Genomic DNA, 25,218 nt, shown 5'->3' with positions numbered 1-25,218 from the left:
ACCCGAGCGCCTGCAGGGACGAGCGCGTACTCACCCGCTCCTGGCGGCCCCGGCTCTTTCATGTGGCGGCTGCCGCGCAGCCGGCGCATGCGCAGACCGGAGCCGGCGGCCAGGTGAGTGCGTGCCCCGCAGAAAATTAGAACATGCCGCGGTTTGTTTGCCGCGCGAGATTTCCCAAACCGCGGCCGTCTGCATAGGAGTGCGTATTTTAATGCACTCCTATGCAAACTTTCAGCTGCGGAAATCCCGCGGGAAATCCCGCGGCGGGATTTCCGCTCGTGTGCAGGCGGCCTTATTGAATGTGAAAACATGGCCAATGTAATGTATGTAAAGAATAAAGCGTTCAGAGTTTTGTGGGTTAAAGCAAGAATCTTCAAGTGATGGCAAGGGAAAAGGTCTGTTTATTGGGAGACTCCATATAAAGAGCAAATACTGTTTGAACAGGAAGGGAGGAAGTGCCAATTAGGATATTAACAATAAGGGTTACTCTTTCACTTCATCCTGAGGGGATTTCACATTGAACTTGTCTTTGAGCCTCTTCCACATTCCTTTTTTCATCTCATCCATCTGTTTCAGAGTTTCTGTCAGTAGAAAAGACATATATTCACTTAAAAAGCAGTTACATTTACAGAATAGAAAAATTCAGGTCTTACATTCAGCAGTCACCGCCTTCAGTGATATGAAGGAAAATTGAAACTTAATTTGCATATAATATAAGAAATTTCTGAGCTCTTGGTTCTGTAAATGTTCTGCTGAGTAACATTTTAACGAGTGTTATGGTTGACATTTTTTACAAAACAAGGAAATGATCGTGCTTTGTGCCTCAATGAAAAACCACACAATGCAGGGACAAGCCTCCTATCATATAGGGAATACTTCTTACAGCCACACCTGGAGATTTAGCAGAGTCTTACCAGTCGCAAGAACCATTCGATATTCATCAGCTGTGATTTCTGTAAAGCTTGTATCTTGGTGTCGTGGATACTTTTACCATTAAAAAAAAGAAAAAAAATGCATTAATTTTTTTCCCAGAATGTTGACCATTAGGCCAGCATCACACAGCCGAAAAAAAGTGCGCAGGATTTGTCGGTTCAAAGGCGCACAAATCTCACAAATATAAACCTCATTCCTTTGAATGAGGTCCTACACATGAGTGATTTTTTTCCTGCATAGTAGCGCGATTCTATGCCAGAAACAAATCGTGCCATGTTTTATCTGGCTGCGTGATCTCGCATTGCAGCATCATTATTTTCAATGGGGCCGGCACTGCAATGGGAGATCTCCATGATCCTCTGCCGCAGCTGTAACAGCCACGTCAGAGGATCCCTGTATCCCTGAAGTGATGCGAGACTGTTTTCACATAAAAATGCCTCGCATCCATGGAGCTTTCACTTGGATGGAGAGCGCGATATGGGGGCAGGATTCACGGCCCCATATTACGCTCGCCTTTGTAAAGTTAGCCTTACTTGTCTCATGCTAAAATCATCTTTTAACATTAACTAGGTGAAAATACTCTCACTATAAAAAAATTTGAGGCTTCAACAAAGCAAAACAATTTATGATTATAAGGGATTATATTAAAGGATTAGAGTTCTTTTTTCCCCATAAATGGCACCACTCTTGTTGATAGGGCTGGTATTGCAGCTCAATTCTATTTAAGTGAATACGCCGGACCTGCAATACCACACATAGCTCATATATATTGGTGGTGCTTAAAGGGAGAGGGGGGAATTAGGGTTTATTTAGACGGGACTAGTGTCGGGCAATAGATGCCTGACACTCGTCTCTGCATGTCCTCACTCCCGTGCTGTCACACGAGAGCTACTATCGCTGCCTCCCTCACAGAGCGTCCAGCAGGGGTCCGTGGTGACTGCAGGAGATTTCTCTCCTTGAGCTCCCTAGCCCCTTTCCAGTGAGTTAACATAGCGTCCGTTCATTACTGAACGACTGCTATTTACACTGAACGATGAGCGATCAGCTCATCGTCCAACGTTTATGCAGCATAAACGATGAATGATGAGCTGATCACTCAATGTAAATAAAAGTCGTTCAGTACTCAATGGCCGCTATGTTAAGGCAATAGAGAGGGATGGGGGAACGTGATGAGAGAGATCTTTTGCAGCCTCCCCACTGTGAGCAGGCAATACTAGCTCCCGTGTGGAGACTAGTGTCGGGCATAGTTTGCCCGACACTCGTCCCATCTAAATGGGCCTTGAAGAATAAAATACAGACCTTTATCATGATCCTGGACAATACCCATACAATCAAATTAGTATCCCAAAAAATGTAAAACATTTCTACTGGAATCACTGTAAACATTATTGGAAATATAGTTCAATTACATGTGTTAGGTTAACTCCATGTTATGTATGCTTGATAACATATGTGTATAATCTGTACGATCCTATAAGACATTTAAAGCTGTCCGCATGTTACATGATTTCTGTAGTGAATAAGTCGTTATGATATACAGACAGGGGTCAGAAACGCTATCTTTACTCCTGAGGGAGAGCATATAGACGGCGATATACAGACAGTTATGCAGCATGTAATGGGGTTTTCCAGGGAAGAAACAATTTTTCAATCAAGCTCAGTGTTGTGGCACAGAAAAAAAGGTATAAGATTTATATAAGACTAGCTGATATACCCGGCTTCGCCCGAGTTAATTTGGTACTGGTGTTTATCTGCTGTTCACACGGAAAATCTTATGAAGTCGTGGTTACTTTAGAGATACTGAGGAAAAACATATGTTCACCATTTTGCATACTTCTCTGCGTTACCCAGGAAACCCCACGTGGAGGCAACCATGCGACGTTTCCTTTATATAAAATGACATCAGGAAGTGAGAGAATTAGATTGCGTACATAAAATTTGGACACTAATTCTTTTGCGCTTAGAATTGAATAATGGAGTTGGGACCCATTAGCTTTTCCTATTCATGACATAATCAATGCTCGTGCCAAATTTCACGTTTCTTTGAGACTGGAAAGTGAGAAAATTACATTCCGCACGTAAAATTTGACGCCAATTCTTTTGCGCATAGAACTGAATAATCGAGTTTGGACCCATTAGCTTTTCCTATTTATGACATAATCAATGCTCGTGCCAAATTTCCTGTTTCTATGACACCGGAAAGTGAGAAAAATACATTCCGTACGTAAAATTTCGACGCCAATTCTTTTGCGCTAGAATTAAATAATCGAGTTGGGAGCTAAGAACTTTTCCTATTTATGACATAATCAATGCTCGTGCCAGATTTCACGTTTCTATGATACCGGAAACTGAGAAAATTAGATTCCGTACGTAAAATTTGGACGCTAATTCTTTTGCGCATACAATTGAATAATGGAGTTGGGACCCATTAGCTTTTCCTATTTATGACATAATCAATGCTCGTGCCAAATTTCCCGTTTCTAGGACACCGGAAAGTGAAAACATTACATTCCGCACGTAAAATTTGGATGCTAATTCTTTTGCGCATAGAATTGAATAATCAAGTTGGGACCCATTAGCTTTTCCTACTTATGACATAATCAATGCTCGTGCCAAATTTCCCGTTTCTATGACACCGGAAAGTGAGAAAATTACATTCCGCATGTAAAATTTCGACGCCAATTCTTTTGCGCTAGAATTGAATAATCAAGTTGGGACCTATTAACTTTTCCTATTTATGACATAATCAATGCTCGTGCCAAATTTCCCGTTTCTATGACACCAGAAAGTGAGAAAATTACATTCCGCACGTAAAATTTCGACGCCAATTCTTTTGCGCTAGAATTGAATAATCGAGTTGGGACCCATTCGCTTTTCCTATTCATGACATATTCAATGCCCGTGCCAAATTTCCCGTTTCTATGACATTGGGAAGTGAGTGATTTAGATTATGTACGTTAAATTTCGACGCCAATTCTTTTGCGCTAGAATTGAATAATCGAGTTGGGACCCAATTTCTTTTCCTATTTTGGAAATAATCTATGCTTGCGCCAAATTTCATGTTTCTACGACATCGGGAAGTTGGAGAACTTTTGGTGAGTCAGTCAGTCAGTCAGTCAGTCAGTCAGGGCTTTCAGCTTTATATATATAGATTTATGCGCATGGGTACAAAGGCAGTTAAGTATTGTTCTCCTTAATAAAAAAAAGACAAGAGTAAAAACCTTTATCAAAGAAATTAGAAAAGAGTCAAGGGAAACTATCACAACTTCATCAGGCATAGCATCAGTTTTTCAAACCAATTATACCAGACTCTACAATCTAGATGAAGGAACAACCCAACTGACTTTAGACAATAAACTCAGTGAAATGAATAGATTTTTGAATATGCTAAATTTGCCCTAAGTACAGAAAAGGTGGGGAACCCGATTAATGGAACTCCCATTAGCCAAGAACAACTCACTTCAGTGATAGACAGTTTTCCCAGAGGCAAGAGCCCAGGCCCAGACGGACTAACAATAAGTTACTACAAAATTTCACAGAAGACGATATAACCGCACCTTCTGCTTACCTTTAATGCAATCATGCAGGGTTCCTAGACAGTCACAAAAAGCTCACATTACCCTAATATACAAAGAGCTAAAAGACCCAACCCAGTGCAATATAGACCAATATTACTTCTAAATCTAGATGTTAAGATATGGGCAAAACTTTTGAAATTTAGGATTGGTAAAATTATTCCTGACCTAATTGTAGATGAGCAAAGAGGGTCTTCTAAAACTTAACAGCCTATTGGAGCTATATGAAAGTTTTTCCAACGTCAAAGTCAACAAAACCAAAATCTATGATGTTAAAGGGGTTGTCCCGCGCCGAAACGGGTTGTTTTTTTTTCAACCCCCCCCCCCCCCCCGTTCGGCGCGAGACAACCCCGATGCAGGGACTTAAAAAAAAAACCGCTCAGCGCTTACCTTAATCCCCGCGCTCCGGTGACTTCTATACTTACCGGTGAAGATGGCCGCCGGGATCCTCTTCCTCCGTGGACCGCAACTCTTCTGTGCGGTCCATTGCCGATTCCAGCCTCCTGATTGGCTGGAATCGGCACGTGATGGGGCGGAGCTACACGGAGTCGGCATTCTGCACGAGCGGCCCCATTGAAGACAGGAGAAGACCCGGACTGCGCAAGCGCGGCTAATTTGGCCATCGGAGGCCGAAAATTAGTCGGCACCATGGAGACGAGGAAGCCAGCAACGGAGCAGGTAAGTATAAAACTTTTGATAACTTCTGTATGGCTCATAATTAATGCACAATGTACATTACAAAGTGCATTAATATGGCCATACAGAAGTGTATAGACCCACTTGCTGCCGCGGGACAACCCCTTTAAATATTACCATGCCCTCACATAGAGTAGCAGAAAATCAGGACAATATTCCTTACATTTGGGCATAACACTCCATTGATTACTTAGGTATTAAGCTAACACATAACCTCTCGAAACTGTTTGAACTCAATCTCATACCGCTATTGGTAGAAATTAGGAACTTTTTAACTACATATAAGCTACCTATAATATGGTTCGGTAGGAAGTAACTCATTAAAATATACATCGTACCCAAAATACTATACCTATTCACATACCACAGTCATTCTTTAGGAAATTGTGTTTAATGTTCTTGGGCTACTTCTGGAAATACAAAAGACCTCAGTTGGCTTACTCACGGATGATTAAGAAAAAAACAATATGGAGGAGTTGACTTTCCAGATATAGTGGAAAATTATAAGGCAAATAAACTTAGTAGATGGCTGAATTTAATGTACCTGTTGAAAAAACATAGGTTGAAATAGATAGTACAGATTTCACAGGGAGATAGGTACTTAGTTAGTTCTAGGACCTACAGAGCCAAAGATGTATTTCATTAAATCTTTTTATTGAACTTAATCTCCATTTTCTGTTCTTTTCCACCATCACAACACAAAACATACCTTTGCTAGGTTGACTCTTTGTATATTACGTAAAGTATGGCTGCAGTCCTCAGTCAGTGTTCCCTTGTAACAGCTCCTCATTTATATCTCTGTAGCAGTCCGTAGCCTCTATCAGTTCCCATCTGCATCTTCCATTTAGACATTGTACCTTCTACCCCTTCTCCTCCCTGCTAATCAACCATATACTGCAAACAGATATTTCCCTTTGTATTTCTGGTTGACTAACAGGATGGCTGATGGCAAACTAACTCCCCTCTATCTTGCTTGGAAGAGGTCCAAGACTGTCAGGCCAAATGCGCGATGCTACTTAAGCCATATTTTGTAGTATTTCTTACTAGCTTTGCACTTGAAATATATACTTTTTCCTATGGCAGTATCTGGTTTACATTTTTCTGAAATTTCCTCAGTGTGGGAGGATTCTCATCTAGCCAATGTTGCATCATAAGTTTCCTGGCTATGTACAATAGTCTCGTCACCGCCAGCCATTCCTGCCCGTACACCGGCAGATCTTCCACATATCCTAGTACACATACCATTGAGGATCGTTCCAATTGCACTCCATACACTTTTTCTATTTGGCCGCATATATCCTGCCAATATCTGTGTAGTTTAGGACATCTCCACAACATGTGAATGAGACTTGCAGGTTGTATCTTGCACCTAGTACACTGTGGACTATCTCTAGCCCTTATATCATATAGGAAGACAGGGGTACGGTACACTCTATGTATCATATAGATTTGAAAGAGGCTATGGGTTTTGCTTAGTGAAAGCTTCAGGGTCATTTGTAGAATTTCCTCCCATTGCGAATCCTCAATGGGTCCTTTGTCAGCCTCCCATTTGTTTTTAAGGGATGTCAGATGTGTCTCATCAACGCTACTCTGTAGGTGGTAATAAATCTGTAAGATCTTTCCTGTTGTACTGGAGGATCCACCTATTATGCCCGCCACTGAAAAATTGGTGATTTTAATCTCCCTGGAACCACATCCAGATTGGTAAGCGTGCCTAAGCTGTAACTACCTATAGAATTGTGAGTGTGGTAGATCGTATACCGCCCTCAATTGCGCAAATGTTTTAATCATAGTCTCATCTAAGATTTGGGGCATGCTGCTGATACCCTTATCTATCCATTGCTCAAAGTCGCTTAGCTTATATATCTCCGGCAGCCCAGGATTATTCCAAATAGGGGTATATTGAGTACAGCCCTCCATTTCCAGGGGCCCTTTAACCTTCCACTACACCCTGTGTATCATGAATATTGTTGGAAGTCTCTGAGTACCTACTGCAAATCTTCTCGCCTTCAAGGCCTCAAATAACTTTAGTTTCTCAAAATATGCTGTCAGCAGTCTGACTCAGACCCTCTAGCTCCTCCAGCTCCCAGCCTCAGAGATGCTGCACCTGGGAGGCCAAAAAGTACAAAAATGGGTTGGGCAACGCTAACCCTCCCTCTTCTTTGCAGTATTTCTAGCTTGATGCATGCTCCTTTTTGCGCCACATCAACTCCCTGAACAATTTTTGGACCTTGTAAACCTGGTGAATTATGCAGCACGTATAGTAACTGCAGCATCCATATATAGTTTTTATCAAGTTTACTCGTCCTACTACTGACAGTGAGAGTTTGTTCCATACCTCTATTTTTTGTTTAAATTTAAGGAGCAAAAGGTCTAGATTAAGTTTACCATAGTCTCCTATGTCTCTTGAGATATTAATACCTAAGTATTTGAAGACCGAGGTGCAAAGGAGAGGGGGCCCCTTCCTTGTCAGTGATCAGCTCTGGCTCATCCACTGTCGACTTGTCCCAATTAATTTTTAGGCCAGAGTATTTGTCAAACTCTTCTACCACCGTTATTACGTTATCTAGGGAGAGCTCAGCGTCACCCAAAAACAGTAAGATGTCATCCGCATATAATGCTATTCTATTATCTATATATATATATAAAGACGAAAGCCCTCACTGACTCACTGACTCACTCACTGATTGACTCGCCAAAAGTTCTCCAACTTCCCGATGTCGTAGAAACATGAATTTTGGCACAAGCATAGATTATCTTCAAAATAGGAAAAGTAATTGGGTCCCAACTCGATTATTCAATTCTATGCGCAAAAGAATTGGCATCGAAATTTAACGTACATAATCTAAATCTCTCACTTCCCAATGTCATAGAAACTTAAAATTTGGCACGCGCATTGAATATGTCATAAATAGGAAACGTTAATAGGTCCCAACTTGATTATTCAATTCTATGCGCAAAAGAATTAGCGTCCAAATTTTACGTACGGAATCTAATTCTCTCACTTCCCGGTGTCATAGAAACGTGAAATTTGGCACAAGCATTGATTATGTCATAAATAGGAAAAGTTCATAGGTCCCAACTCGATTATTCAATTCTAGCGCAAAAGAATTGGCGTTGAAATTTTACGTGCGGAATGTAATTTTTTCACTTTCCGGTGTCATAGAAACGGGAAATTTGGCACGAGCATTGATTATGTCATAAATAGGAAAAGCTAATGGGTCCCAACTCCATTATTCAATTCTATGCGCAAAATAATTAGCGTCCAAATTTTACGTACATAATCTAAATCTCTCACTTCCCAATGTCATAGAAACATGAAATTTGGCACAAGCATTGTGTCATAAATATGAAAAGTTAATGGGTCCCAACTCGATTATTCAATTCTAAGCGCAAAAGAATTAGTGTCCAAATTTTATGTAAGTAATCTAATTCTCTCACTTCCTGATGTCACTTTATATAAAGGAAACGTTGCATGGTTACCTCTACGTGGTGTTTCCTGGGTAACGTAGAGAACTATGCAAAATGGTGAACATATGTTTTTCCTCAGTATCTCTAAAGTAACCACGACTTCATAAGATTTTCCGTGTGAACAGCAGATAAACACCAGTACCAAATTAACTCGGGCGAAGCCGGGTATATCAGCTAGTCACTGTATACTTTCTTATGACACTCGCTAATGGTTCCACCGCTATTGCAAATAACAGAGGGGACAATAGACACCCCTGCCTCGTGCCTCTATACAATGAAAATGTATCTCTATTACTAACATTCACAGTCACGCAGGCTTTGACATCTCTGTACAGGGTTTGCACCCATTTTATAAAGGTGTCTTCCGAATCCCATCCTCCCCAACACCTCCCCCATAAGAAGAGCAATTCCACGCTGTCAAAAGCCTTGGCTGCATCTAGCGAGCATCCAATCCTCTGCCCTTCATTGTCCGCTGGTGGTTCTAAATTAAGAAACAGCCTACGGATGTTGACAGCTGTGGAGCGTGATGGGATGAACCCACTCTGATCTGAATGTATCAATGTTCATATAACCTAGGATAGTCTGTTAGCTAGGACTTTCGCAAAGATTTTTAAGTCTACGTTCAGCAGTGATATGGGCCTATAGGAGTCCACAAGTAATGGGTCCTTGCCTGGCTTTGGGATGATGGTTATCATGGCTCCCTTCATTGAAGGGGAGTTCGTTTTGCACTTCTGTCTGTCTAAACACCTCAAGGAGGTGCGGGGGGAGAATGCCAGCATACTTTTTATACAACTCTGTGATTAGAGCCAGATTTTAACATCCCACTGAGAAGCATCTGCGAGACCTGGGACTCACTTAGTCGTCAACTGGCACCTTCACCATCACCTTCTACCCCTTTAAATTTACTACCGATTACAAATGAAACAATCCACTCCATCAACTGCAGAAAAAGTCTTGAATATCTTTAAAGACCTGACGATCAAAGGCATTTAAGGGGTGATACATAAGGATCCTCCAACAATAATAAACACACTTGTGCATTTTGGAAAGGTTCAAGGCCTTCATCTTGCACATCTTTCTGCTGTGATTTTAGATTTTAAAACTTAAACATCTTCGAGACCATTAACAGATTTTGAAAAGTTAGTTAGTAACCAAAATAAAAACACTAGAAAGATCTCACATTTAACAAAATATTTAACCACCTTCTACGCTACTGGTAGACCAACTTTTATCTCATTCTGGGAAAAATATATGGGTATAAAAGATAACTGACGCTAAGATCAGAACAATGCTTAAAATCGCCTTATGGAATCTCCCCATGCGTCCACCTGCAGGAGAATCATTACACATTATTAACTCGATGGTACAAAACCCCAAAGTGGTTATACGCATACAAACTCTCGGAGACAGATGTTGAAGGTGTTCGGAGCATACAGGTTTATACCAACATATATGGTGGAACTGCACTAAGATTAAAAAATTCTGGACAGATACTGCATCTGAAATTGGAACAAATACTGCAGCTTTCTCCTGATATAATCATCCTCAGCAGACCCAGGGCATCCTTTTAACCCTATAAAAGATAGATTAGTTTTGTACTTAATTGCAACAGCAAAAGCGTTGATTCCCCTCCTTTGGTGGAAAACTCCTCCATCAGTAGCTTTGTGAAAGGAAAAAGTCAATCAAATGTGTGTCTTTAAAGAATTACTAAGCTGGCGAATTTATCACATTCAACATTTTTCAAAATATGGTCCCCTTGGAGACAATCAATACTAACATCTTAAAATACCAGGGATTATCAGCAAAATTTACTTTACATGACCTATAAATTTTCAGGTTAAGGTGATTCTAGGATAAACACGATAGTGATGTGGTGTGGTGTTTGCTGGAATATGCTTTTTGTGTAAACTCGTTAACAAAAGATGTCTTCTTTCGGGACTCCCTTCCTTCCTCCCTCCAATACCCCCACTCTTGGCCTTCCCCCAATTCCCCTCCTCTTGGCCTTTCCCTACCAATTTGTTCTCCTCCCCTCCCTTTCATATTTATTTTTTTCTCTATCCTTGTTTTTCCCCTCAGTTGTTTCATGTCAATTGATACCACTCCCTAGCAGTTTTTCTGGCCTCGCCACGCCTACTTACCAGTTTAGAGGCTTATTCAGACGACTGTATATCGACCAGGTATTCACGCCAGCTGATATACGGTGCCCCTCTCTGCAGGGGGAGGAGGCTGGAAGAGCCAGGAGCAGTGCACTGAGCTCCCGCCCTCTGTCCGCCTCCTCTTCACCCCCTGTCCGCCCTTCTGCACTCTTCTAGGAGCCATACCCTGCAGACCCAGTCTCCCTTCCCCACCCCCACCTGTCATTCTCATGTCTAGTTGTCTTGTTTTCGGTGCCCGTTGTGTCTTTACTTGTTTTACTATTTACAAGTTGCTTTGTTTTTTATTTGTTGTTGGATTCTGTAATGCCATAACAGGCCTTCATTGAGCTTACACAGCTTATTTGTAATCTTGAAAACGTGAATAAAAATCTTTTGAACTAGAAAAAAAAAAAAAGAGGTCTAGGGGCAAATGACAAGAGCATTGTTCTTCCTCTTTACAAGTCACTGGTAAGACCACACATAATATATTGTGTACAGTTTTGAACACTAGCACTCAAGAAAGACATATCAAATCCTGAGTGGGCTAAAGTAATTTATGGAATGGGTGGACAACAGTATTGAGAATATTTTCAAAATTAAGCCAAATTCACACAGCCATATTGTGATTGCACTCGAGAAGCTTGGGTACAACATGCATCTGACAGCACATGCACGCCCATCTATGAGCTTTCCGATTTGCTCAGACACCCAGTGTTGCATGAAGTATTGTTGCCCATGTAAATGGATGAGATTAAGACATGCAGTGATTTCTTTTCACAGGAACCATATCATATGTCCATGTGAACAATTGCTTATGTGCATAGCCTCTTAGGCTGTGTGCGGTCTGTGGAATACACACACCGTACATGGTTCCAAAACAAGATCGTCTGAATAACCCTTATGGTTATTTAACCTTAGGATAAAGACAGCTAAGCAGTAACCTAATAACTATGCATAAATGTCAATACAGGGATCTCTCACAAGATCTATTTATACTGTAGGAGATGACAGAGGTTTGCCATTCTGGTATATGTATTTTCTGTTCTCAGCTGTGAAGATTTGGGTATGGAGGACGCTACTTGTGTCTCTAGTCTCTACACCTTTGGGGAAAGGGACCATCCCCCATATGATTGAGAAAGCAGCATATTGCTTCCATAAACAGGTCAGACTGGACTTTTATCAGCAGAAGATACCAGAGCAGAAGCTTCAAAGTAGAAAGATACAAAGTTTCAAAATAGAATAATTGAATTAACACACTCCAATCAGAGTGATGGACAAGCAGTAAAATAGAAGATTCAAGTCTGTTGCCAACTGTGTTATGTGGAAAAACTATTTACAAAAAATGTCTGTTAATATCCTTCCCCCTATTTTGGTGTAAAGTTACCTCTCCTGATGACATTACAAATAACTTTTTAGGAGAGCTTTAAACTAGAACAATATGAGAAGGGAAGTGAAAGCCAGGTAAAAATAAACAGCTAATTAATACATTTAAGAACCTTGCTATTAGAAGTGGAAAGAAAGAACAAAAGACAAAAAAATCTGAAGCAAGATACACCAATCACAAATTAAAATGTTTTTACTAGAGATGAGCGAGCACCAAAATGCTCGGGTGCTCGTTACTCGGGACGAAATTATCGCAATGCTTGAGGGTTCGTTTCGAGTAACGAACCCCATTGAAGTCAATGGGCGACCCGAGCATTTTTGTATATCGCCGATGCTCGCTAAGGTTTTCATTTGTGAAAATCTGGGCAATTCAAGAAAGTGATGGGAACGACACAGCAACGGATAGAGCAGGCGAGGGGCTACATGTTGGGCTGCATCTCAAGTTCCCAGGTCCCACTATTAAGCCACAATAGCGGCAAGAGTGGGCCCCCCTCCTCCCAACAACTTTTACTTCTGAAAAGCCCTCATTAGCAATGCATACCTTAGCTAAGCACCACACTACCTCCAACAAAGCACAATCACTGCCTGCATGACACTCCGCTGCCACTTCTCCTGGGTTACATGCTGCCCAACCCCCCCGCATGACCCAGTGTCCACAGCGCACACCAAAGTGTCCCTGCGCAGCCTTCAGCTGCACTCATGCCACACCACCCTCATGTCTATTTATAAGTGCGTCTGCCATGAGGAGGAACTGCAGGCACACACTGCAGAGGGTTGGCACGACTAGGCAGCGACCCTCTTTAAAAGGGGCGGGGCGATAGCCCACAATGCTGTACAGAAGCAATGAGAAATATAATCCTGTGCCACCGCCATCAGGAGCTGCACACGTGGGCATAGCAATGGGGAACTTATGTGCCACACACTATTCATTCTGTCAAGGTGTCTGCATGCTCCAGTCAGACCGCGGTTTTTTATAAATAGTCACAGGCAGGTACAACTCCGCAATGGGAATTCCGTGTGCACCCACAGCATGGGTGGCTCCCTGGAACCCACCGGCTGTACATAAATGTATCCCATTGCAGTGCCCTGGATAGCAGAGCTAACGTCCGATTAAATGCAGGTGGGCTTCGGCCCACACTGCATGCCCCATTCAGACTGGGGTCCTTTAGAAGTGGACACATGCAGTTACAACTCCCTGTGGACCAACAGCATGGGTGGGTGCCAGGAAGCCACCGGTGGTACATAAATATATCCCATTGCATTGCCCATTACAGCTGATGTAACGTCAGCTTTAATGCAGGTGGGCAAAAAATTAATTGGATTACACTGTAGGCGAGGGCCCCAAAAAATTGGTGTACCAACAGTACTAATGTACCTCAGAAAAATTGCCCATGCCCAACCAAGAGGGCAGGTGAAACCCATTAATCGCTTTGGTTAATGTGGCTTAATTTGTAACTAGGCCTGGAGGCAGCCCAATTAAAATAAAAATTGGTTCAGGTGAAAGTTTCAACGCTTTAATGAGCATTGAAACGTATAAAAATGGTTTACAAAAATTATATGACTGAGCCTGGTGGGCCTAAGAAAAATTGCCCATTCGGCGTGATTACGTGAGGTTTCAGGAGGAGGAGCAGGAGGAGGAGGAGGAGGATGAATAGAATACACAGATTGATGAAGCAAAAAGGTCCCTGTTTTTGATGGTGATAGAGAACGATGCTTCCATCCGCGGGTGCAGCCTACGTATTGCTTAGGTATCGTTGCTGTCCGCTGGTGGAGAAGAGAAGTCTGGGGAAATCCAGGCTTTGTTCATCTTGATGAGTGTAAGCCTGTCGGCACTGTCGGTTGACAGGCGGGTACGCTTATCTGTGATGATTCCCCCAGCCGCACTAAACACCCTCTCTGACAAGACGCTAGCCGCAGGACAAGCAAGCACCTCCAGGGCATACAGCGCGAGTTCAGGCCACGTGTCCAGCTTCGACACCCAGTAGTTGTAGGGGGCATAGGCGTCACCGAGGACGGTCGTGCGATCGGCTACGTACTCCCTCACCATCCTTTTACAGTGCTCCCGCCAACTCAGCCTTGACTGGGGAGCGGTGACACAGTCTTGCTGGGGAGCCATAAAGCTGGCAAAGGCCTTGGAGAATGTTCCCCTTCCTGCGCTGTACATGCTGCCTGATCTCTGCGCCTCCCCTGCTACCTGGCCCTCGCAACTGCACCTTCTGCCACTAGTGCTGTCGGATGGGAATGTTACCATCAGTTTGTCCACCAGGGTCCTGTGGTATAGCATCACTCTCGAACCCCTTTCCTCTTCGGGTATGAGAGTGGAAAGGTTCTCCTTATACCGTGGGTCGAGCAGTGTGTACACCCAGTAATCCGTAGTGGCCAGAATGCGTGTAACGCGAGGGTCTCGAGAAAGGCATCCTAACATGAAGTCAGCCATGTGTGCCAGGGTACCTGTACGCAACACATGGCTGTCCTCACTAGGAAGATCACTTTCAGGATCCTTCTCCTCCTCCTCCGGCCATACACGCTGAAAGGATGACAGGCAAGCAACATGGGTACCCTCAGCAGTGGGCCAAGCTGTCTCTTCCCCCTCCTCCTCATGCTCCTCCCCCTCCTCCTCAACGTGCTGAGATATAGACATGAGGGTGCTCTGACTATCCAGGGACATACTGTCTTCCCCCGCCTCCGTTTCCAAGCGCAAAGCATCTGCCTTTATGCTTTGCAGGGAACTTCTCAAGAGGCATAGCAGAGGAATGGTGACGCTAATGATTGCAGCATCCCCGCTCACCATCTGGGTAGACTCCTCAAAGTTTCCAAGGACCTGGCAGATGGCTGCCAACCAGGCCCACTCTTCTGTAAAGAATTGAGGAGGCTGACTCCCACTACGCTGCCAATGTTGGAGTTGGTATTCCACTATAGCTCTACGTTGCTCACAGAGTCTGGCCAACATGTGGAGCGTAGAGTTCCACCGTGTGGGCACATCGCACAGCAGTCGGTGCACTGGCAGATTAAACCGATGTTGCAGGGTCCGCAGGGTGGCAGCGTCCGTCTTGGACTTGCGGAAATGTGCGCTGACCCGGCGCACCTTTCCGAGCAGGTATGACAAGTGTGGGTAGCTTTTCAGAAAGCGCTGAACCACTGAATTAAAGACATAGGCCAGGCATGGCACGTGCGTGAGGCTGCCGAGCTGCAGAGCCGCCACCAGGTTACGGCCGTTGACACACACGACCATGCCCGGTTGGAGGCTCAGCGGCGAAATCCAGCGGTCGGTCTGCTCTGTCAGACCCTGCAGCAGTCCGTGGGCCGTGTGCCTCTTCTCTCCTAAGCTGAGTAGTTTCAGCACGGCCTGCTGACGCTTGCCCACCGCTGTGCTGCCACGCCGCGCGACACCGACTGCTGGCGACGTGCTGCTGCTGCTGACACATCTTGATTGCGAGACAGAGGTTGCGTTGGAGGAGGAGGGTGGTTTAGTGGAGAAAGCATACACCGCTGCAGATACCAGCACCGAGCTGGAGCCCGCAATTCTGGGGGTGGGTAGGACGTGAGCGGTCCCAGGCTCTGACTCTGTCCCAGCCTCCACTAAATTCACCCAATGTGCCGTCAGGGAGATATAGTGGCCCTGCCCGCCTGTGCTTGTCCACGTGTCTGTTAAGTGGACCTTGGCAGTAACCGCGTTGGTGAGGGCACGTACAATGTTGCGGGAGACGTGGTCGTGCAGGGCTGGGACGGCACATCGGGAAAAGTAGTGGCGACTGGGAACCGAGTAGCGCGGGGCCGCCGCCGCCATCATGCTTTTGAAAGCCTCTGTTTCCACAAGCCTATACAGCAGCATCTCCTGGCTGATCAATTTGGCTACGTGCACGTTTAACGCTTGAGCGTGCGGGTGCGTGGCGGCGTACTTGCGCTTGCGCTCAAACAGTTGCGCTAGCGACGTTTGGACGCTGCGCTGAGAGACATTGCTGGATGGGGCCGAGGACAGCGGAGGTGAGGGTGTGGGTGCAGGCCGGTAGGCACTCGTGCCTGTGTCCTCAGAGGGGGGTTGGATCTCAGTGGCAGGTTGGGGCACAGGGGGAGAGGCAGTGGTGCAAACCGGAGGCGGTGAACAGCCTTCGTCCCACCTTGTGGGGTGCTTGGCCATCATATGCCTGCGCATGCTTGTGGTGGTGGCTCCCCAGCTGATCTTGGCGCGACAAAGGTTGCACACCACTGTTCGTCGGTCGTCAGGCGTCTCTGTGAAAATCTGCCACACCTTAGAGCACTTTGGCCTCTGCAGGGTGGCATGGCGCGAGGGGGCGCTTTGGGAAACAGTTGGGTGGATTATTTGGTCTGGCCCTGCCTCTACCCCTGGCCACCGCACTGGCTCGGCCTGTGCCCACACCCTGACTTGGGCCTCCACGTCCTCGCCCGCGTCCACGTCCTCTAAGCCTACCCCTACCCCTCAGCATGCTGTATTACCAGTAGTGCAGAAACAGAACGCTGTAATTAAATGTGCCGTTTATTGGCCTGTGGTTGGAGGCTAACTTCGCTTACGGAACGCATAGCAGAGGCAGGAAAGAATTTTGTGCAAGCCTGCTGTAACACTTAGCTGGCTGCGTATGAATTAGGACAACTACCCCCAGCAGAGACCCAGTACACTTGTGGACAGGAATACAGCGGTGATGTAAGAGGCAACACAAAGGCAGGAAAGAATTTTGCGCAAGCCTGCTGTAACACTTAGCTGGCTGCGTATGAATTAGGACAACTACCCCCAGCAGAGACCCAGTACATTTGTGGACAGAAATACAGCGGTGATGTAAGAGGCAACACAGAGGCAGGAAAGAATTTTGCGCAAGCCTGCTGTAACACTTAGCTGGCTGCGTATGAATTAGGACAACTACCCCCAGCAGAGACCCAGTACACTTGTGGACAGGAATACAGCGGTGATGTAAGAGGCAACACAGAGGCAGGAAAGAATTTTGCGCAAGCCTGCTGTAACACTTAGCTGGCTGCGTATGAATTAGGACAACTACCCCCAGCAGAGACCCAGTACATTTGTGGACAGAAATACAGCGGTGATGTAAGAGGCAACACAGAGGCAGGAAAGAATTTTGCGCAAGCCTGCTGTAACACTTAGCTGGCTGCGTATGAATTAGGACAACTACCCCCAGCAGAGACCCAGTACACTTGTGGACAGGAATACAGCGGTGATGTAAGAGGCAACACAGAGGCAGGAAAGAATTTTGCGCAAGCCTGCTGTAACACTTAGCTGGCTGCATATGAATTAGGACAACTACCCCTAGCAGAGACCCAGTACACTGAGGACGGTCACAGGCAGCCCAAATAAATTTTTTTTCCCCAAATGTTTTTGGAAAGGCCCACTGCCTATATACACTAAATATGTCTTCTGTCCCTGCCTCACCACTACTGGCCCTGGACAATGTAAAATTACTGCAGGACGCAATGCTCTGCACGGCCGATATACAAAAAAAAAAAAAAAGTGCAACACTGCAAAAAGCAGCCTCCACACTACTACACACGGTTAGATGTGGCCCTAAGAAGGACCGTTGGGGTTCTTGAAGCCTAAAATAACTCCTAACGCTCTCCCTATAGCAGCTCCGGCACCAGCAGCACTGTCCCTGATCTCTGTCAGAATGCATCTGTGGCGAGCCGCGGGAGGGGCCGATTTATATACTCGGGTGACACCTGATCTCGCCAGCCACTCACTGCAGGGGGGTGGTATAGGGCTTGAACGTCGCAGGGGGAAGTTGTAATGACTTCCCTATCTTTCTTTTGGCCAGAAAAGCGCGCTAACGTCTCAGAGATGAAAGTGAAAGTAACTCGAACATCGCGTGGTACTCGTCTCGAGTAACGAGCATATCGAACACGCTAATACTCGAACGAGTATCAAGCTCGGACGAGTACGTTCGCTCATCTCTAGTTTTTACACAAATGCACAAAGCATGGGAAACAAACAAGGGAAATTGGAGCTACTAACACAGGAAGAGAAATATGATGTCATAGGCATCACGGAAACTTGGTGGAATGATGCACATGATTGAAACACAAGGCTTGAAGGATACAACTTACTTATAGGAAACAGATCTAAAAAAAGGGGAGGAGGTATTGCATTGCATGTTAGAAAATCATTCATCTCCACAGAGATTCAAGCTTTAGAACATGGCAGTTATGTAGAAACTGTTTGGGTAAGAATACAAGGAGAGAAGTGAAGTGAAGTGAACAGCAGAAAGGACACTATTGTAGAAATTTACTATAGGCTGCCTGGACAAGCAGAACATATTAATGAACTCTTTCTACGTCAGATGGCCAAGTTCTGAAAAAAGCATGACATGGTGATCATGGGAGATTTGAACTATCCAGACATTTGTTGGGAATCTCTCTCAGGTAAATGTAATGGATCCAACAAATTCTTATCCACTCTTGCAGACAACTATATCTTTCAAAAGGTAAAAGAGAGAACAAGGGGATCTGCTATCTTGGACCTAATTCTTACCAACAGGGAGGGAATGGTTGGGAAAGCAAGGGTGGCTGGGACCTTACAAGGCCCAAAGGCCTCAAAGAGTGGTCATAAATGGCTGCACATTCAAATGGAAGAATATATCAAGTGGGGTACCACAAGGCTCTGTCCTAGGCCAAGTGGTGTTCATCATTTTTATAAATGATCTGGAGGAAAGACTTTATGGGAAACTGATCAAATTTGCTGACAACACAAAGCTAGGGTGGATAGCTAACACTAGGGAAGAGAGGGAGAGTATTCAAAAAGATCTAGAAACGTTTGAACAGTGGGCAGTGACTAACAGAATGGTATTTAACAAGGAAAATGCAAAGTCCTACATCTAGGCAAGAAAAATGAAAAAAAGCACATACAGAATGGGAGGAATTGGGCTAAGCAGCAGCAGATGTGAAAACGACTTGGGTATACTAATAGATAATAGACTGAGCATGAGTCCACAATTTTAATGAAGCAGCCAAAAAGGCAAACACAATTCTGGGATGTATTAAGAGAAGCATAGACTCTAGGTCATGTGAGGTAATTATTCCCCTCTACCTCTTCCTTAGTCAGACCTCATTTGGAATACTGTGTACAGTTCTGGGCACCCCACTTTAATAAAGACATAGACAAACTGGAGCAAGTTCAGAGAAGAGTCACCAAGATGGTGAGCGGTCTGCAAATCATGTCCTATGAGGAACTGTTAAAGGATCTGGGAATGTTTAGCTTGCAAAAAAGAAGGCAGAGAGAAGACTTAATAATGGTCTACAAATATCTGAAGGGCTATCACAGTGCAGAGGCTTCAGCCTTATTCTCATTTGCACAAGAAAAGACTAGAAGCAATTGGATGAAACTGAAAGGGAGGAGACACAAATTAGATATTAGAAAAAAACTTTCTGACAGGGAGGGTGAGCAATGAGTGGAACAGGTTACCACGAGAGGTGGCGAGTTCTCCTTTAACGGATTTGTTCAAACAAAGGCTGGATAAATATCTGTCTGGGATGATTTGGTGAATGCTGCATTGAGCAGGGGGTTGGACCTGGAGGTCCCTTCCAACTCTACCATTGTATGATTCTATGAGGCAGTGATCATGCTATCCTTGAATTTTGGATTGAAAGGGGAGGGAGACAAGGGAGACGTCAAGGTTGCATTTCAGAAAGGCAGATTTTAATGAACTCAGGAAGAGGATAGGAAGAATCCAATGGCTGGATGTTCTTAAGGACATTAAATGTTCAAGAAGGTTGGGAAACATTGCGAAATGAGATTATCAAAGCACAATTGTTAACAATTCCTAAAAGAAGGAAGAATGGGAAGTATTTAAAAAGACCAGGATGGATGAACACAGAACTTGCACACATGTTAATAAGGAAGAAAAATATGTTTATCAAATGGAAGGAGGGGGGAATATCTAAAGAAGAATATAATGTGGTCTGCAGAAACTGTAGGGTAAGTGTCAAAAAGCTAAAGCTAGTAATGAATTGAGGCTTGCAACAGAGGCCAAAAGAACTAAAAAAGGATTTTGGGGTTATGTCAAAATCAAAAGAAAAGTCAAAGATGCTATTAGATGCTTACAGGATGAAAATGGTGAATTGGTTAAGAATGATATTGAGAAGGCAGATCTTCTAAATTCTTATTTTGTATCAGTTTTCTGTCAGAAAGTAGATGGAACATCAACTGATCTTCCCTTCTATTGGGGGAATAATAGAATGCAGACTATCTATCATCAGAGAGATGGTGAGGGAACGCATAGCTTATTTAAATGAATTAAAGTCTCAAGGGCAAATGAATTACATCTTAGGATAGTAAAGGAAGCAGCTGAACCACTTGCAATAATCTTTGAAAAATCCTGGAAAACAGGAGAAGGCCCAGAAGATTGGAAAAGGGCCAATGTCCCTATCTTCACAAAAGGGAAGAAGGTGGATCCAGGAAAGTAGAGGCCTGTGAGCCTGACTTCTATACAGGGAAAGATCTTTCAACAAACATTATTAAACAACATGTACGCAAGTACTTGGATAAAAATGGAGTAATTAACCAGAGCCAGCATGGGTTTGAAACAAGTAAGTCAAGCCAGACGAATCCCATTTCCTTCTATGACAGAATCACCGGCTGGGTTGATCAGGGAAATGTGGTGGATATAGTATATCTTGATTTTAGTAAAGCCTTTGACAAAGTATTTCATACCATCCTTATTGAAAAAATAACCAAATATGGGATTGACAAGGCAACTGTTAAGTGGATTCACAATTGGCTGGGTGATCATACTCAAAGAGTGGTCATAAATGGCCGCACATTCAAGTAGAAGAATGTGTCAAGTCGGGTACCACAAAGCTCTGCCCAAGCCCAGTATTGTTCAACATTTTTATAAAGATCTGGAGGAGGGAATTAATGGGAAACTGCTCAAATTTGCCGATGGCACAAAGCTAGGAGGGATGGCTAACACTAGAGAAGAGAGGATATTCATAAAGAGCTAAAAAAGTTAACAGTGGGCGGCGACTAATTGAATGTTATTTAACAAGGAGAAGTGCAAAGTCCTACATTTGGGCAAGGAATAGGTTACCACGGGAGGTGGCGAGTTCTCCTTCATTGGAAGTGTTCAAACAAAGGCTGGACAAATATCTGTCTGGGATGATTTATTGAATCCTGCACTGAACTGGCGGGTTGGACCAGCTGACCCTGGAAGTCTCTTCCAACTGTACCATTCTATGATTCTACCTCCCTATGAGAATGACCTAGTAGAAAATGTAATGTATCTGAATGTCCCACCTTGCTTTGCTTGCATACTAGATAAACTTTTACATGCCTAAATAAAGATCAGATGTCTTGTGGTATACACACTATTATGCATGTCTTTCATTGGAGGTCTCCAGGCTCGTACATTGATCCTATCCTATTTGGCCCCCACAGTATATGGAACAGTGCAAATTGCACTGACAATACCAAGGATTGTGACTGTAACAAGGGGTTATCCTCTACATCTAGGGCAGGGTTTCCCAAAGTGTGCTCCGCAGAGCCCTTGGGGCTCAGCGAGCGATTGTCAGGGGCTCCGACAGAGGACTTAGGTCCCCACTTTACTCATTGCTCTTGTGGTATCCCGGCAGGCTGTACTGAGGAAAGCAACGTTCAGGACCTGGGGTCAGCATAGCAACGTGGATTACATGAGCCAAATCTGGTCATGTGATCCGCATTGCTATGCTGACTGCAGGTTCTCAGTATAACCTGTTCAGACACTGCTACAGCGGTGAGTAGAGCAGGGACCAATGACATCTTCCCACTGGCGTGAGCGATACTGCGCCGTGATTCAAGGCCCGACATCGTCCTTGCCATCCATCGGAAACCCTTGGATGCAAAGTATTTTCACATGGAAATAGCCTCACATCACTGCGGGGCTGAAGGATACAGCCGGGGAAGGAGATTGCGGAGTTCTCCGATTGTTTTCAATGGGGTCGGCACTGCTGCCACCGGCTCTATTGAAAACGATGCGCAATATCGCAAAAACAAAGGACATGCTGCAATGCGTTTCCCGCATTGCATTGCAACGCGGAGCTATACAGGAAAACATCTCAAATGTAAATGAACCCATTCAAAAGAATGGATTTCATATTTGTGCATCTTGCAGTGCACAAATCTTGCACGATTTTCTCGGCAGTGTGAAGGCCTCCCTAAGGCTGGGTTCAAACAGGGCGAAATTGCAATGGAATTTATATTAGTACACCCTGTGGAGAAAATCTGCGGGATTTAATTCCGCAGCATATTAATTTTAAATATAATGTAAAGCAATAGCCCATCCAGTGCTTTAGCATTCCTCCCTGTTTATTTTTTTAAAATTGCCCTCTCCCTTTTATAATGACAGAGGTAAAAATCATATGTTGTGATAAGCCACACCCCTAACCCTCCCTTGACCACACCCTCTTGTCCGCTTTGGGGCTCCTTGAGAAACTTTTACTTCAAAAAGGGCTCAATGGCTGAAAAAGTTTGAGAATCACTTGTCTAGAGGAAAGAAGGTTTCTATACCAGCAGAGAAAAGGGTTCTTTACTGTAAGAGCAGAGATACTATGGGACCCTCTCTGCCTGAGGACGTGATATTGACAAACTCACTAAGGCCTCATGTCCAAGGGGAAAATTTGGCCCGCGTGGATTTCTGATGCAGATTTGCTTTGCGGATGCACTATAATTGTCTTTTTTTACATGCAGGAGAGCAATTGAGATAGAGCTCCAGCATGTGTGATCTGTGCTAAAATGGAGCATGCCGTGTTTTTTTTCCCGCGCGTGAAATCTGTAAATCACTTAAAATACCATCCACAGCTATGTAATTAACCACAGATGGTCAATGCATTCCTATGGGATGCAGATTTGCGTTTTTTCTCCTGCGTGGATTTGCTAAATATAATTTCCCCGTGGACATGAGGCCTAAAAGAGTTCAAGAGGGGCCTGGGCGCCTTGAGTGTAATAAGATCGCATGTTATGGTTTCTAGCTTACTTTAGAATGGTTCTTGATCTAGGGAAATTGTTCCATTGCCAGATTTGGATTCAGGAAGGAATTTTTTCTCTAACATGAGGAAAATTAGCTTCTACCTCATAGGTTTGCCTTCTTCTGGATCAACATTGCAAGATAATTGGCTGAACTTGATGGATGCAGGTCTTTTTCTGCCTCTTAAAATCATGTTACTATGACATTTTTTTTTAAATAACTCCTTTTTATTAACATTTTTCATGGATTACATATATGGGTATATAATTCAAATAGGTTTACATACGTATCGCATTCTATGAATTTTTTCTGCAATAAAATTTACATTGTGCAATTCTTTTATGCGTGGTCACAGATATGTCGCCTTTTATCTCTATCCCCGGTAGAGTTATACCCAATTTTCCCAAATATTATAATCCTTATTAACCAAACCAAACAAAACAAACACAAATTAAACCATATTATTAATGTCAACTGTACGTATACTGATCCACAGACTAGGTCTCTTGCGATCGTCTTCTCTCATGTCACTCTCAATCTTCCCAACTTATTCATGTCTTTCTGACTGTAATACCATGTTGTGTTAGTAAATTGTAACATGTATTCTTTAATTTCATTATGGTCACGAAATTTCTCTATGAATACCCTCCATTTTTTGAAAAATTTTTGTGCCTGGGATTCCACCTTTCGTTCTATTTCAATTCTTTCCATTTTTAGTAGGTATTTTAGCTGTTGTGTGACCTCTTCTATCTTCGGGGGTTTGGACTGTAACCACCTGTTGAGAATACATCTCTTACTAATCAGAAGTATGGTGTGGGTCATTGTAGATTTTTTTGTCTGATCTGGAAGTATGTGGAGTATAAACGTTTGTGGTGTTAGCTGAAGGGGTTGTCCTCCCATGTCCTGCACCATTTTTTGAATCTCTACCCAAAAGGTGTCAATCTTTGGGCAGTGCCAGATGCCGTGTAAGAAGTCTGAGTTGGGCGATACACATCGGGGGCACGCCTGTAACCTTTCCGGGCCATTAGGATTTTGGGGTTTATCAAACCCATAAATCGCCCCATGCATTATTTTAAAATATGTTTCTCTCCACCTTTTGTTCGTTATCGCCCTTCTTACTGAGTTCCAACTTTTAACTATTCCTTCAGGTATTTCCTGGTCTTGTAAATCACGTATCCACTTTTTAAATATGTTCAACCCATTTTCCTTCACCCACGCCTCCCTAAACCTAGAATATAATATTGAAATTGAGTTTTTATAGGAGTTGTTGTTTACTAGAATATCTATAAGATTAGAGACTGCCTCTTTTGAAATATCGGTTAATCTATTTCGTAGGAAGTTTTTTACTTGTGCGTACGGTAGGAAGTGGGATGCGGGTAGGTTGTATTCCTCACACATTTCTTTGAAGTTTTTATATCTTGGGAGTTCCGGTTGTATGAGGTGTTGAACCTTTAGGATACCTTTCTGCTGCCAAATTTTAAACATTTTATTTTCCCGTCCCTCTTTAAATTCAGGATGATTCCATAGTTCCATGTGTTTGGAAATTTTAAATGGTAGGGCGTATAGTTTGCGAACTACCTTCCATGCTGCTATGGTATCTTTGGCCATGACTGAGTGTTTGCTCTCTATAGGTAGCTTGGAAAAGTTTGTATGTAGGAGAGCATTTAGACTCCATGGGCCGAGTAGTTCTGCCTCTAGATCATTATTGGAAAAACTGTTAGATCCTCTTAGCCAATCCAGGGAGTGTCTCGTGAGGCTGGCTATATTATACATTCGAATGTTTGGGAAGTTTAGACCTCCCTCCGTCTTGGGGAGCATCAGTTTTTTTAGGGCGAAGCGTGGACGTTTCCTTGACCATAGAAACGACGTGAATGCCGTGTGGAGTTTCACTGTGTCTCCTCTTTGTAGCAGAAGAGGTATTATCTGTAGTGGGTATAATAGTCTTGGAAAACTGATCATTTTAACTAGATGGCATCTGCCCAAAAAAGAAAGTGGAAGGTTGTTCCATTTATCTAGTTCTTTGACTATTTTTTGTATCAAGGGGAAGTTTAATGCATATATGGATTCTGG

At 43.7% G+C, this 25,218-nt stretch overlaps 1 protein-coding gene across 2 annotated transcripts in view; it reads right to left on the bottom strand.

The window, feature by feature from the left end:
* Nucleotides 1-383: 383 nt before the first annotated feature.
* The window catches only part of UQCC2 (ubiquinol-cytochrome c reductase complex assembly factor 2), a 113,501-nt gene continuing 88,666 nt past the window's right edge, over nt 384-25,218 (bottom strand). For both annotated transcript variants that reach the window (XM_066591559.1, XM_066591550.1), the window contains 2 exons: nt 915-984; nt 384-581 (listed from right to left, as the gene is read on the bottom strand). In XM_066591559.1, coding sequence (XP_066447656.1) covers nt 484-581; nt 915-984 — 168 coding nt within the window. In that variant the 3' untranslated portion in view covers nt 384-483. The remainder of the gene's footprint in view (nt 582-914; nt 985-25,218) is intronic.

The sequence above is a fragment of the Eleutherodactylus coqui genome, chromosome 1 (assembly GCF_035609145.1).
Source record: "Eleutherodactylus coqui strain aEleCoq1 chromosome 1, aEleCoq1.hap1, whole genome shotgun sequence".
Classification (NCBI taxonomy): domain Eukaryota; kingdom Metazoa; phylum Chordata; class Amphibia; order Anura; family Eleutherodactylidae; genus Eleutherodactylus; species Eleutherodactylus coqui.
The sequence above is the reverse complement of the archived record's forward strand: the minus strand, read 5'-3'. Positions and strand labels throughout refer to the sequence as shown.